This window comes from Myiozetetes cayanensis, unplaced genomic scaffold (assembly GCF_022539395.1).
Source record: "Myiozetetes cayanensis isolate MyiCay16 unplaced genomic scaffold, myiCay2020 scf22, whole genome shotgun sequence".
Classification (NCBI taxonomy): Eukaryota; Metazoa; Chordata; class Aves; order Passeriformes; family Tyrannidae; genus Myiozetetes; species Myiozetetes cayanensis.
This window is the reverse complement of record NW_026087434.1, coordinates 2549268-2562196: the sequence shown is the minus strand read 5'-3', so window position 1 is coordinate 2562196 and position 12929 is coordinate 2549268. Positions and strand designations below refer to the sequence as shown.

The following is a 12929-nucleotide window of genomic DNA, read 5'->3' as shown; positions in this document are numbered from 1 at the left end:
ATTGATTCTGGGGTTTAGTCCCTTCTGCCGTGCCTACAGTGAGAGGACAAGAGGACATGGCCTTGAGCTGAGACAGGGGGGATTCATACTAGACATTAGAAAAACCAATTTTCACTGTTAGGGTGGGGTCAGGCATTGGAATAGGTTTCCCAGGGAGGTGGTGGAGTCACCATCCCTGGAGGTGTTCGAGAGGCATCTTGGACCTGGTGCTGGGTGGATGGTTGGACTGGGTGATCTTAAAGGTCTCTTCCAACCTCGATGATCCTGTGAAGTCATTCTCCACCTTCAACTTTGTTCTCCATTACCAAAGCACTGTAAAATTGCAATCATGTGAGCCTATAAACCTTTAACTCAATTACACAGCAGCGCCCTGTGCCTGAGTGTTCTTTCACTGTGCCTGTTTCCTCAGGAGCAACCTGGCTCCAGCAGGGAGGCACGGCCTGGACCTGCTCCAGAAACGGTGCCGAAAGTCTCCGTTTCAAGCTTAAGTTCAAAGCGAGTTGGGGGATTTCTTAAGGAAGAGGGAGAAAAAGTTTTAAAAGCAATTTGAGCGTAGTTAAAGGGCAACTAGAAGTAGGACAAGAGGCAGGTAGGTTTAGGTCGGACATTAGGAAGAAGTTCTTTACAGAGAGAGTGACTGGGCATTGGAGTGGGTTTTCTACAAACACCTGAAAAGAGGTTGTAGCCAGGTAGGAGTCGGGCTCTGCTCCAGGGAACAAGTGGCAGGATGAGAGGACACAGTCTTAACCTGTGCCAGGGCAGGTTCAGATTGGACATCAGGAAGAATTTTTCATAGAAAGGGTGATAAGACACTGTAATGGGCTGCCCAGGGAGGTGGTGGAGTCCCCATCCCTGGAGGTGTTTGAGGAGAGACTGGATGTGGCACAGATGGTGGGCCAAAGGTGCTGTTGGGCAAAAGGCAACTGCGCCTGCCAGAACTCAAAGGGGTGCTTGGACAACGCCCTCAGGCACACGGCGGGACGGCCGGGGCTGTGGAGATGGAAATCCCTGCTCCCTGCGCGTCCCTTCCCATCCCAGCGCCCTCCAAGCCCTCCCGCTGCCCGGCCGGCCCCTCCCGCCATTTCCTGTGAGGCGCCTCTGTGGGCGGGGCTCCCCTCCCGGGCGGGGTCGGCGCGGGGCGCATGCGCGGCGCGGGGCGCGCGCGGCGCGGGCGGCGGGCGCTCCCCTGGCTGGCGGCGCTCGCTAAGATGGCGGATTTCCTGCCGTCCCGCTCCGCGCTGTCCGGCTGCTTCCCCGGCTGCCTCCTCACCAGCGGCGAGGCCGAGCAGCAGCGCAAGTCCAAGGAGATCGACAAGTGCCTCAACCGCGAGAAGACCTACGTGAAGCGCCTCGTCAAGATCCTGCTGCTGGGCGCGGGCGAGAGCGGCAAGTCCACCTTCCTGAAGCAGATGCGGATCATCCACGGGCAGGACTGGGACCGCGCGGCCCGCGAGGAGTTCCGCGCCACCATCTACAGCAACGTGATCAAGGGTGGGTGGCGGGTGAGGGCGGCGGGGCTGGGGCTGCCCTGCCCTGCCCTGCCCTGCGAGCGCCGGGCCCGGCCGGGCCGGGGCGGGGGGAGGCGGCTCGGGCGGGTCCCGCGGGCCGGGGGAGCGAAGAGGCCGCCGCCTTCTCCTCCTTCTCGCCCTTCTCCTCCTCCTCCTCTTCGTCCCTCGCTGTCCCGGCGCTTCGTCCTTCCCCCGCCGGGCTCGGGGCGCGGGCCCGCCGGGTGTCACCGCCGGGGTGCGGCCCGCGGGGCGGCCCCGGGAGCAGCGGGTTGAGCCCGGGAGGTCCCGGGATTTGCTCCTTGGCTGGAGCGGCTCCAGGGAAGGTCTGGAGCACCAGGAGCGACTTGGTCGGGGGCTCAGCCTGCAGGAAGGGAGGCTTAGGGGTGACCTTATCGCTCTCTACGGACACCTGAAAGAACGTAGCAAGGTGGGGGTCGGGCTCTGCTCCCAGGCAACAAGTGACAGGATGAGAGGACATAGGCTTAACCCTCCCAGGGGAGGGTTAGGTTGGACATCAGGAAGAATTGCTTCATAGAAAGGGTGAATAGACATTGGAATTGACTACCCTGGAAGGTGGTGGAGTCCCCATCCCTGGAGGTGTTTAATGAAAGGCTGGATGTGGCACTCAGTGCTCTGGTCTGGTTGACAAGGTTGATGTTCGACCATAGGCTGGACTCAGTGATCTCAGCGGTCTTTTCCAGCCTAATTGATTCCGTGATTCTGTGATTTCCCGGTAATGCCATCGCGGTAATGAGCGGTAATGGATGGGGGGGAAGATGCACCTGGAAGTGCGTGAGGAGGAGCCGTGCCCTGTGCTCTCAGCGATTCACGGCCCTGGAAGAATCGCTGCCGTCGTGTTGGAAACTCGGCTGACACATCAATTAACGGGAACCCAGAGGCAGAGCCACTTTTCATAGATGCTCAGCCAAAACCTCCTCACACGATTCGGGAGCGGACGCTTGATTTCACTGCTGTCATCCTCACTTATCCATCCACTTATCCATCTCTTATCCAAATTGCCCGTCAGGTTTTTTCAGTTTGGACTCTTTAATAGCCGGACAAAGTCTTAATGAGCCTTCTCAAAACTGCAGAGCCTTGTCAGACTTCAACCCCTGAAAATCCAGTGATTCTCAGAGAGAATTGTTTTACAAACCTGATTATGAATCAAGCCTGGAAAAAAACTATAAATAGCAAGGCAGTAGAAGTCACGAGTATGTGTGTTGGCCAGGTTAAAGTTTGTTAATAAAGGTACTTCGAGCTCTGTGAGAGTATACACGTAAAAACTGCAGGTCTGTTTTGGAAGCTGTTTTCCTGCAGTCACAGATAGATTTGACAAATACCTGCCTTTGACAGGTAGAAAAATCATCAAAAGAGACACTCTGGCATTGAACAAGTACGTTACTGTACAGTCATTTGTTACCACAGTTTGATTTCCTTATATCTGTCCCCATGCCTTTGCAGTTACTGATTCTTTCTGGAATTTTCTTTCTATTTTTTCATCCGTTAATTTGGTACTATAAATCGTTTCCCTTCATTTCCCTTATCAGTATGAGCACAGTGGGTTTAAGTCCTTTAGAAGGACTTTAAAAAGAAGTTTAAAATACTCCTTTTCTCCTGGAGAATATTTACCAAAACAACCACAAAAGTGTGGGAAAGTCTTTAGGTGATACAACTCCTTCTACACTTAAATTGTAGAAACATTGTTTTTATAAAGTGCAGTGATTTTAGTAAATGCCTTCATATCTCTGAAAATGTTCAAGGCAGTGATGGAAATATTCTCAGTGATAGAGATACACTCTATAATTTGATATAAATAGATATTAAGTTGATAACACGAAGATTAGGGAACTTTAAAATAAGCCAACAGGTGGTTTAACATATTTTGAAGTAAACTCTTAAACATTTGTCTTCATGCCAGGTGGAAGAGCTTGGTAGCAGAGATTGGGGAATTGGTGTTTAAAAACAGCACTTTTTAAAGACTTAAACTTGCACTATGGATATTATCCTGTTGATTGTGGCGATGTTCTTCAGATAGCAAATGTCTGAGTTTGGATATTCCCTGCAACTGCAGTGGTTTGAGTCAGTCCAGTAGGGACTGGATGTTCCTACCGAGCTTTGTGCAGAGGGAGCGCATTGTTTGACTCCGTGCAGATCTGCAGGCGGGTGAAACAGTAGATGCTGAGAAACTCTAATCTCGGTGCTCTTCCTTGCCATTCAAGGTGTGAGAGTCCTCGTGGATGCCAGAGAGAAACTCCATATCCCCTGGGGAGATCCTGCCAACCAGAGCAATGGAGACAAGGTGATGGCTTTCGACACCCGCGCGGTCACCGTGGTGCAGGGCATGGTGGAGACCAACGTTTTCTTGGACTACCTGCCGGCCATCCGGGCCCTGTGGGCGGACAGTGGCATCCAGCACGCGTACGACCGGCGCAGGGAGTTCCAGCTGGTAAGGTTTGGGGCTCGCTGCCTTTCACTGGGTCCGTGTGATCCTTGTCCCTGTGTTGCTTTTCCCCTGAAACACCGCTCGAGCTGCCTCCTCGAGGATCTGAAGCGTTCCTCTGTGGCTGGCTGTTCCTCTGTGGTATTGCACACAGATGAAATTAGCTACTTCCCCCCCCCCCTTCTTTTAATAATAATAAAAAAAGAGATTCTGACGTAATTGTCCTCATTTCGTATGTGGGAAAGCCCAGGTGCTGAGGGCTTTTATGTTCTCTGACAAAGCTGGTACCTGCACAGTGTTTTCACTGTATGTTTGTTACCAGCCTTTGTTAACTAGTGCATCGACTTAAAAAACCAAACTAAAAAAAAAATGGTATGCAATAAAAGCAAACTTAACAGTAATGTGATTTTTTTTTTTAAAGAAAAGATATGCATGGGTTAATGAGAAGAATTTAGAAACCACTCCCTTCTCTATTCCAGTTTGAGCAATCTAGCAAACATTCCCTCTGTATACTTCCTGTTTAATTTTGAATGTCTGTGTTAATACTCATGTAATGAGATTTTTGTTACGTTGCAGTTCTCAGCTGAAGATGGAATATACAGTTTAAGGATTGGGATGTGGAGTACACAATTCGGTAGTGGGGCTGGAAAGGAAAAAGAAACCTCTTCCTTCTTGAGCTGGAGCTTTAACTGTCCATGACAGCTGAAGTCCTTTTGCTCCATTTCCATACAAATACTGCAAAAGGAAATGAAGAATTAAACTTAAATTTGTTGTTTGTTGGTTCATAGAATTGTGTACGCCAGTGGCATAGAGTTTTGTGGGGGTGGGGGTTGAGAACCTTAAAATAGATTAAATCTGTTCCTGTAGGTCTCTCAAACCTAAGTGGCTTTGTGTTTTTATGTCTTAAAAATAACCTTTGTGTTAGTGTGAATCTGAACAATAGCTCATGGTGTCTCCTGTAGAGCTGTTATGAATGGTTGTGTAATCATACTCTTGACTTAAAGAGGCTGTGTAAATATGCTATAAATATGTATTGCCCTGATCATGGAATGTCTTCTGGAGATTGCAGCATGGGCAGGTGCTCTGGTGGCCTATCACCTGCTCAGCCCAGTGCTCAGCTCTGTAAATAAGTTTCTAATGAGACTTGTTGCTCCTTGTGGAGGAATCATAAAAGGGTAATTAATTACTCTGCTGTAGTCAACATCCAGTTTGGGTGCAGATGTGAATTCTAGTGGTGTAATTGCTGTGCTGGAGGGATCTGCTCTAAAATCTGTTAAATAAAACAGTTTTGCCTTTGATTAAACATGTTTAGTGACTTGAGGCTGTGGAGCAAAGGAGAGGGAGCTATTACTGTTCTGTCGCCTCGAGTCTCTGAGAAGTAGGTTCTTTCCATAACTGAAACATGTGCAGAGTTTCACTTTGAGTGGGATGTGAAGAATGTGTTCTTCTGAATCTTATGAAAAAAAAAAAAAAGCTATTGCTTTTTTCTGGGAATCCCTAAATTTGTGCAATTCTCTGCAAAAATATGTATGGATGGTGTTGTGCTCCAGACAGAACCCAAGACTATTTTTTAAGTGCTCTTAATAATTGAGTGCTGTCCTAATAATTTTTGAAAGCAAGGTAACTGCTTTATTTATACTTAAACATTGCTTTATTTCCTAAATCCTTTCAAAATCTCGGCCGGACATATTTATGCCAAGTTATAAACATGATAAAAAAAAAAAAAAAAGGCAGCTGAATGATGTCATTGTGTTGAGTGCAAGCGGTATGATCTGTGCTGGCCAAGCATGAAGTCTCAGTTTTACCCCAGTGAGCTGCAGCTTAAGTTCTGCCCGAGCTCCACGTGGGCGGCAGGGTGGTGGGAAGCTCCTGGAGGCAGTGTGGGGTTTTGCTGTACCTGCTGTCAGGCTTTGCAGGGGAGTGTTCAGAGAGTTCAGGGCTGTGCTGCTGTGAGAAGGAAGAGGGACACAAATGGTTAAGGAGGGAGTGACAGGCGTGTCCCAGTCAGGAGATAGAGCAGGGGGAAGTTGGGAGAGACTCAGACAGATCCCAGACAGATCAGGTCGTGTCCAGTGCTGACTCTTGAAGTAAAGGCTCAAAACTGAAAAGTGTTAACACTGTAGAATAGGGAATAAAGGGAAAAAATACTGTTCTGCTTCCAGTTCAACTGCTTGTGGCAAAAGTAGTGAAGGAGAGATACCAGCAATCATGGTAGGAGAGGGAGAAGTGCCACAAAACCAGTGTAAAGTGCTGACAGTGAGCAGGGTGGAGGAATATTACTGGACTGTATATGCTCCAGCTTCTTTTCAGAGTGTTGAATGAGTTTAACTTTTTTCACTGATCTACATTTGACACTGCACTGAAAAACATGTTTAATACTGGGAGAGCACAGGCAGGAGTGCTGGGGAGGTGGTGTTTGTCATGGCAATAGGACACTTTGGGGCAGAGCTAGAGGTGAGCAAATGAAAATTGATGGGTAAGGTGTGAAAAATGTGAAAATTTACATAGACATTCTGGAGGAGAGGAAGCAAGAATGCAGAGTGTTGAAACCATTTGTAGCTTGGGCAGATCGGAAGTACAGAGAAAGGAGGTTTAAGATTGAAGTTTCTGCATGTATATTGTTAAAACTTCAAAATACTTGTACATTTGTGAGAGATCACTGAGCTGTTCTTGGCTTTTTTGGTTTCTCCCCACCATCTTTCACTGACAATGCCAGAGATGATGGTGGGAGCCTGAAGAAACAATGTGGTCTTTTTATAGCAGCATGAGAGGGGAAAAAACAGAACTTGGTTGTATTTTAATGGAATCAGAAATCAGCATTTCCATGCCTGGTTCACTGGAGTGTCCTTCCTCATTTTGTTAACTCAAGTGGTCATGGGATTGTCAGTATGATTTATTTTCCTTGGTATAAAAATAGGGACCTTCTGGCCACTTGCAACAGTATTTATGAAAATTCATTAGGTCATGCTTGTGTAGTGCTTTAAAACTGGAAAGAGCTAATTACAGCTTAGTGCAATATGTGCCACTTCAGTACTTCCCAGGTGGTTAATGTTATAATCCCACACATTTTATTACAAACTGAAGTCATTCAGATGATTGTTCTACTAACACAGTTAGCTACAGGCTGTCCTGGTTCTGTGGCTTACATTGGAGATTCTGCTCATCTCAGGCTTTCTCTCCTTCATCTGCTGAGCTTCTTTCTGCTGTGGCCTCTCGTCAGGTGGCTGACACGGATGAGCTACAGAATTAATGTGAACCAGCCCACTGCTTTCTGACACCTAATTAACATTTCACCTCTCTCATCGCTGCCTGATTTCCGGTAAAAATCTCCCAAAATGACTTGGATAAGCATCCCCATTATCTGAATTCTGCAGCATGCAAACTGACTTACCTGGGCACTGCCCAGCTCTGCCGCTCATCCCGGTGAGCTGCTGGGTGTGTGGCTGGGAGGGTTTGCTGTTCTCACGGAGGGTTTGTGTGACACTGTGGCAGCCCAGCAGTGTTTGGTGCTTTGTGACACCGAGGAAACCACTGGTGAGTAAGAGCAGCCTTGTACAGCCCCTCTCACATCAGACATTTCTTGAAGTTGCTGTGAGAGCTGTTCATGGAGAAGCCTTTTTGGAGTAGTCTCCAGGTGTCTCCTCATCCTCCGAGAATGGAAAAGCAGGATGAGAGCCGAGTTACTCAGATGCACAATAAGCTTTGGATGTTTTCTAGGTTTGTTCTTGTTAAAGATAACTTTTGGGTGGGTTTGGATGTTTGCTACCAGCAGCTGTTGATCTTCAGACAGATACTTTTTGCACTACTTGCAAATTATGTTGAATATTGTTGGGGTTTTTGTTATGCGAGGGCAGGGGTGACCCTTTATTTTGTCCATGTTAGAACTGCACAGATCATCCTTAGGTGGTACAGTAATATGTACTTACCTCTGGATCACAGCTCCTTCTGTGACATGTCTGCAAGTGCTAGATCAGATTATAGAGGACAGGAAAAGGCGTGTTCCTCTTGAAGTTGTGCTGGTAGCTTTGCTGCTGCTTCCCCGTAGCGTTCTGCTGTTGCAGACTGGTGTTTTTGGCAAGTGTTGTTCAGTTTACTGGGAGACTGTGTTGTATTTTTTCTTTTTCTGCTTGGACATTTCTGTGTTCTGCCCCTGGAGTGTTGCTGGGCACGGGAACAGTAAGTTTGCTCTGCTGAAATAACGAGTCCACAAATGGACGCTGAAGGTTAATGTTCTTTCAGGTGCACAAGCAGCACATCCTTGAAATGTGCTTGATTATAGAGCAGGATCCTGCAGAGGTCAGCTGTGTGTGAAGCCAGACTAGGTTTCCAGATGTTGAGATCTTCCCCTTTTGGAGGGTGGATGCCCATCCTGTGGAACAGCTGTTAGGTGAGGGTCCAGCATCTCGAGTCCTAAGTGTAGGGCCTGCAGAAAGAGTATCTTGTCATTCCCTGATGTGTCTGCATTGTGTATGTGATACTGACTTTTAGAAGCCTTTCTGTAAACACGTGCATTGACCATTTGGGCACTTAATCACATAATTCAGAGTTATTTTAGTGAAATACAGTGTTGTAATCATGTTGAATATTGCTTAAATTTGTGTGTGTAGAAACCCAAAAAGCTGCTGCTTTTATGTGTTGAAATATTTTCCCCTCTTTCCTTAATCAATAGCTCTGCCAAAGATCAGATCACAGGATGACATGTGAACAGTGAGTATGACTCCTCAAAGCCCTTGGAAAGGGCTACTTGCCATCTTTTGGTCTTTAGGGGAAAAGGATTTATCAAAGATCATTGCCTTAACTGTGGAAAGAAAAGTGTTTTACAAATTTATACTTGAAAATGAGTCATTTAAATCCTCAGAAAAGACTTGGAGTTCTTGGAGGAATTGCTGTTTTTCCTGCCCCAATGACAAGATAATGCTGCCTTTGAGTTGGTTTTAATAAGACTCCATGAAGGGATTAACTCTGGAGTCCAACAATAGAGACTTGAGTGTCCTTCTTCGGGATTTGTGGCCAAAACCCCTTCAGTGTGTGCCACTGCTTTGGTAGTGGGAATTCACTGTAGTATTTTAGTTGAGCTGAATGATCTTCAGGTGAACCTTTAGACTAATTTAACACAAAGTGTCGTTTTTTTATCATTTTCCAAATTGGGATTAGGATTTCTGTTTCAGCCTCTGTGAGTTCCTGTGCCTAGAAAGGCTTTTTCTGGGACTGCCTTCTTCCTTTTCCACCACTCCTCCTTTCCTGTCTGCTGACTTTTCTTGTCAACAGCAAAATATTGAAGTGTTTGGAGAGAGGGCTGGTCTTGTATTGCCAGTTGTTGCTAGTCTGGTTTCACTGAAGAACACCTTTGCCATATTTTTTTTTTAATATTACTATTTTTCTTGTTGATATTTTTATTTTTTGTTACTAGTATTTTTAAGCCCAGATGTGGCTCTTGACTGAGAGGTCTCAGTAGGAGCTGTCTTGGTGTGGACATGTCATCCCAGCACACACGTGCCAGACAGAAGCATGGTGAGCTGTTTTCCAGCCAGGAATGCTAGCAACCTTTGGAGTCCTGTGTGCCTTTTTCTGCCTGGCTTCAGTGCAATCTCTGAGGATGGGATTCCTAATTCAAACTCATTTCAGATATCAAACAACTTGGTCTACTGGAAGGTGTCCATGACTGTGGCAGAGGGGTTGAAATGAAATAATCTTTACATCCCTTTGACCCCAAACCATTTTGGGATTCTGTGATCTGTTTAAGGAGAACTATTGCTTTAAAAATGAAGAATTGCAGTGTGGGAGCAGAGAGATGTGTTCTTGTACATACTCTGTCTCCAACAAGCTGTGTCCTGTTGATAGTCATGTGCCTTAGTTTCCTAAACATTTTATTGCAGAAGCCTAAAAGGTGACCTACTTCTTGCAAAAAACTGGATTTCTGTAACTGAACCTTGATTAAATCAGCACAAAATATAAATGCTCTTCTGAATATGAACATTCACATCTTGAGTGTGTGAAGCTCTTCCCAGCAGATTGTTTTAAATGGGTGCAAATGTGTTAGAGGAGCTTTTGCTGTTCCTGCTGTGTACGGTGTAACGTGAGACCTTGGTACAAACATTCATTCCGAGCTCATTTCCGTGCTGGCCACTCACCTGCGAGGTGCTGCATGTTGGTACCTGTGGAACTGCCTCGTTACAGACTTCGGAATTTCAACACAGCAGTGGCTGCACCGTTCTCTGTCCGTTTAGGAACGACTTCCCAAACACAAACCCTGCACGGTCCCAGCATTCATGGCTGTCAGCAAATCTCCGTGCTGGCAAAACGGGTGGTGCGAACGCATCTGGGATCTTCCATCTCTGTATTTTGCACCTGGGGCAAAGAATATGGGGTGCTCTTTTTCATATGTAAATGTGGGATCCTTCAGGATGAGGGTGCCATGCCAGGTGCAATGTTGGTTTGTGCTGTTGTTCCCTAATTTGAGTTTACTGTAAGACTTCAGCCTGAGAGGCTCGTTAAGTCTGGTCTCACAGAGCACATATTGCACTCGGGCTGTTTTGGGTGACTGTTTTGGCTCTTTGTTGTCCTAAACTTCAGTTTATGGTAAATGTTATTTGTGTGCTCTGGGTTCATGCTGCATTTCTCACGCAGAAGTAGCGAAGGGGTAGGAAACTTCAGCTTCTGGCAGCTGAGGAAGTTGCTTAAGAAAATGTGAGAAAACCCGAGTGCAGCCGACCTGACTGTGTTAAGAAAAGCAATAGAGTAACTCTGCTAGTGCTTCATGTGGAAAACAAGGTAATCTCCAGCATTGTGGCTCTTTTTTCTCTGGTAATGTCCACATTCATCACAAATAATTTCAGAGGTGCAGAGCCTGCCCTTTTACAGGACAACAGGCTGATGGAGGCCACTTGATACTCGAGCGGTATCTTGTATTGCTCTGGAATATGAAGCCTTTGATAGATCTTAAGGTGAATTAATTGGTCATGGAACACATTATTAGTTAACTCATCAGCCTCAAACTATAAAGATATTTAATCCAAATGAAAATGTGAATAATCCTGGAGACTAATCGTTATATTTTACCCCAAAGTAGCCTGATGGGTTGAATTTAAGCAGTGATCAAGAAAATGTTTAAGGCTTCATCAGCAGCTTGAAGAGGTCCTAATTACTTGCAATATCTTCTCCACTTGCATGTCTGTGTTAACAAGGAACATCAGGTAATACAGCTGGAGAAGCTGAGAAATTTCAAATAGAGAAAACACCCTGAATCCTTTATCATCACAATAACTGACAACTTCAGCTATTACAGAGAAGGAAATTTTGGGGTTATAATAGTCAGTGAGCTGCCTGTCCCAGCACTCCAGTCACTGTACCATGTTGCACACATCTCTCCATCGTGGTCATTCATGCCTTAAATTTCCCAGTACTTCAGAGTTACAACACGTGGCATATCACACTCCTCTTCAGTGACTTAACCAAGGACCTGAAAAGACCCCAGATTTTCTGGATGAGAAGTACAGGAGTGTGTGATCAAACGTGAATTTCTGTATCTTTTTCCTTTCTTTAATGATGTAGAGAAATAATGTTAAACAAATGGATGGGATCTCGGCAGCCTGCCCAGAGCACTTCTCTCTCTGGGCACATGATGGTATTTGATCACCCACTGGTGACCAGATAAAGGGGATGCAGAATTTCCAGGCTTGGAAACACAGTGCACTGACACCAGCCATGTTGCAAAATATCTACACAAAATTGTGGTTAAAAGAACTCAGTGCAGGGTGGTTACTAAAATTTTATGTGTGGGTGGTATCAGGACCTTTGGCTTCCATTAGCAAGTACTTATATAGTTGCTCTAATTTCTACTCTTTCTAGTTTTAGTTAATTTACAGTATGAAATTCTGTAAGTGACAGGAAATGTTTGCAGCCTGTTGGATGTTGTTGCTGTTTAGGAATTCTTGTGTACTTTACTGTTACTTTGAGCTCTTTAGACATAGCTTTTATTAGTAATTTTTAATGATACCAGCATTCAGCTGATGGTACAGGTAGATCTTTCACAAGACCCGATAAGTTACCACTGAGTTTTGTCAGATGTCTTGTAACAAGAGCTGGTTTATTAGCACATCACCATTTGCCAGCAGAAATACCAGAACTTAATTGAAATGGATTCTGCTAATTGAGGCAGAGGAAGGAACTAAAAAGCATTTGGTCATCTGGATTTCTCATGAGGCTGAAATAGGAACCAAATGTACTTTAAAACTGAATCCTAGAGAAATGCACTGGGATCCAGTTCAGGGTTCTGCTTTTGAAATGCTGTGATTTAGTGCAGAGTTTATGCAATAATGGACTTTTCAAGCATCCTAAAGTTCAGTATGGCCAGTTTTAGTGCTGATACGCTTCCACATGCCAAATATTTGTCATGTTTTTGGGAGCCTTTGCCGGCCTTGTACAACTTGGAAGCAAGTAAAGCTCTCGGTGATGGATGGCAGATTTGCAGACTCACCACTGCTCCAGCGTTAGATTAAATGCAGTTTGAGTTGCAAACACATGAAGTCATGGAGCCAGTGGGTCAGTGCTCTGAAAGAAGAGCAAATGTTTACAGTCTGGTTCCAGTCTGTTTTGTGTGCAAAACATCTTGAGGTTTATATAGATGCTTCCCAGAGTGTAAATAGTAACTGGGAGGTGGCTGTTTCGCCTTGGTCGGTGCGTGTTTTCATAGGATTTCTGGGACTGTGTGTTCTGTGACTTGGAAGAAGGGTTTCATCAATGAAATTTGAAAATCTGTTGCAGTATCGGTGTCTTTCCTAAAGTAAACTTTTTGGTAGACGGGTTTGGATTGTAAATACTTAGGGTGAGACTAACAAGATCTTTGGAGAAACAAAGTGTACCTGATCCTTGTGGACAGCATATCCTAATTTGCTTCCATGGATTAATTTCTGTTGAAGTTCTGGCAAACAGCAGCCTCTTGGTTAGAGGCTCTGGTGCTGTGGTGTGTCCCATGTGCCAGT

The 12929-nt window shown here is 45.6% G+C and overlaps 1 protein-coding gene across 1 annotated transcript in view; it reads left to right on the top strand.

Moving 5' to 3' along the window:
• Positions 1-1160: 1160 nt before the first annotated feature.
• The window catches only part of GNA13 (G protein subunit alpha 13), a 28216-nt gene continuing 16447 nt past the window's right edge, over positions 1161-12929 (top strand). Inside the window, exons 1-2 of the mRNA XM_050319274.1 lie at positions 1161-1491; positions 3728-3954. Coding sequence (XP_050175231.1) covers positions 1209-1491; positions 3728-3954 — 510 coding nt within the window. The 5' untranslated portion in view covers positions 1161-1208. The remainder of the gene's footprint in view (positions 1492-3727; positions 3955-12929) is intronic.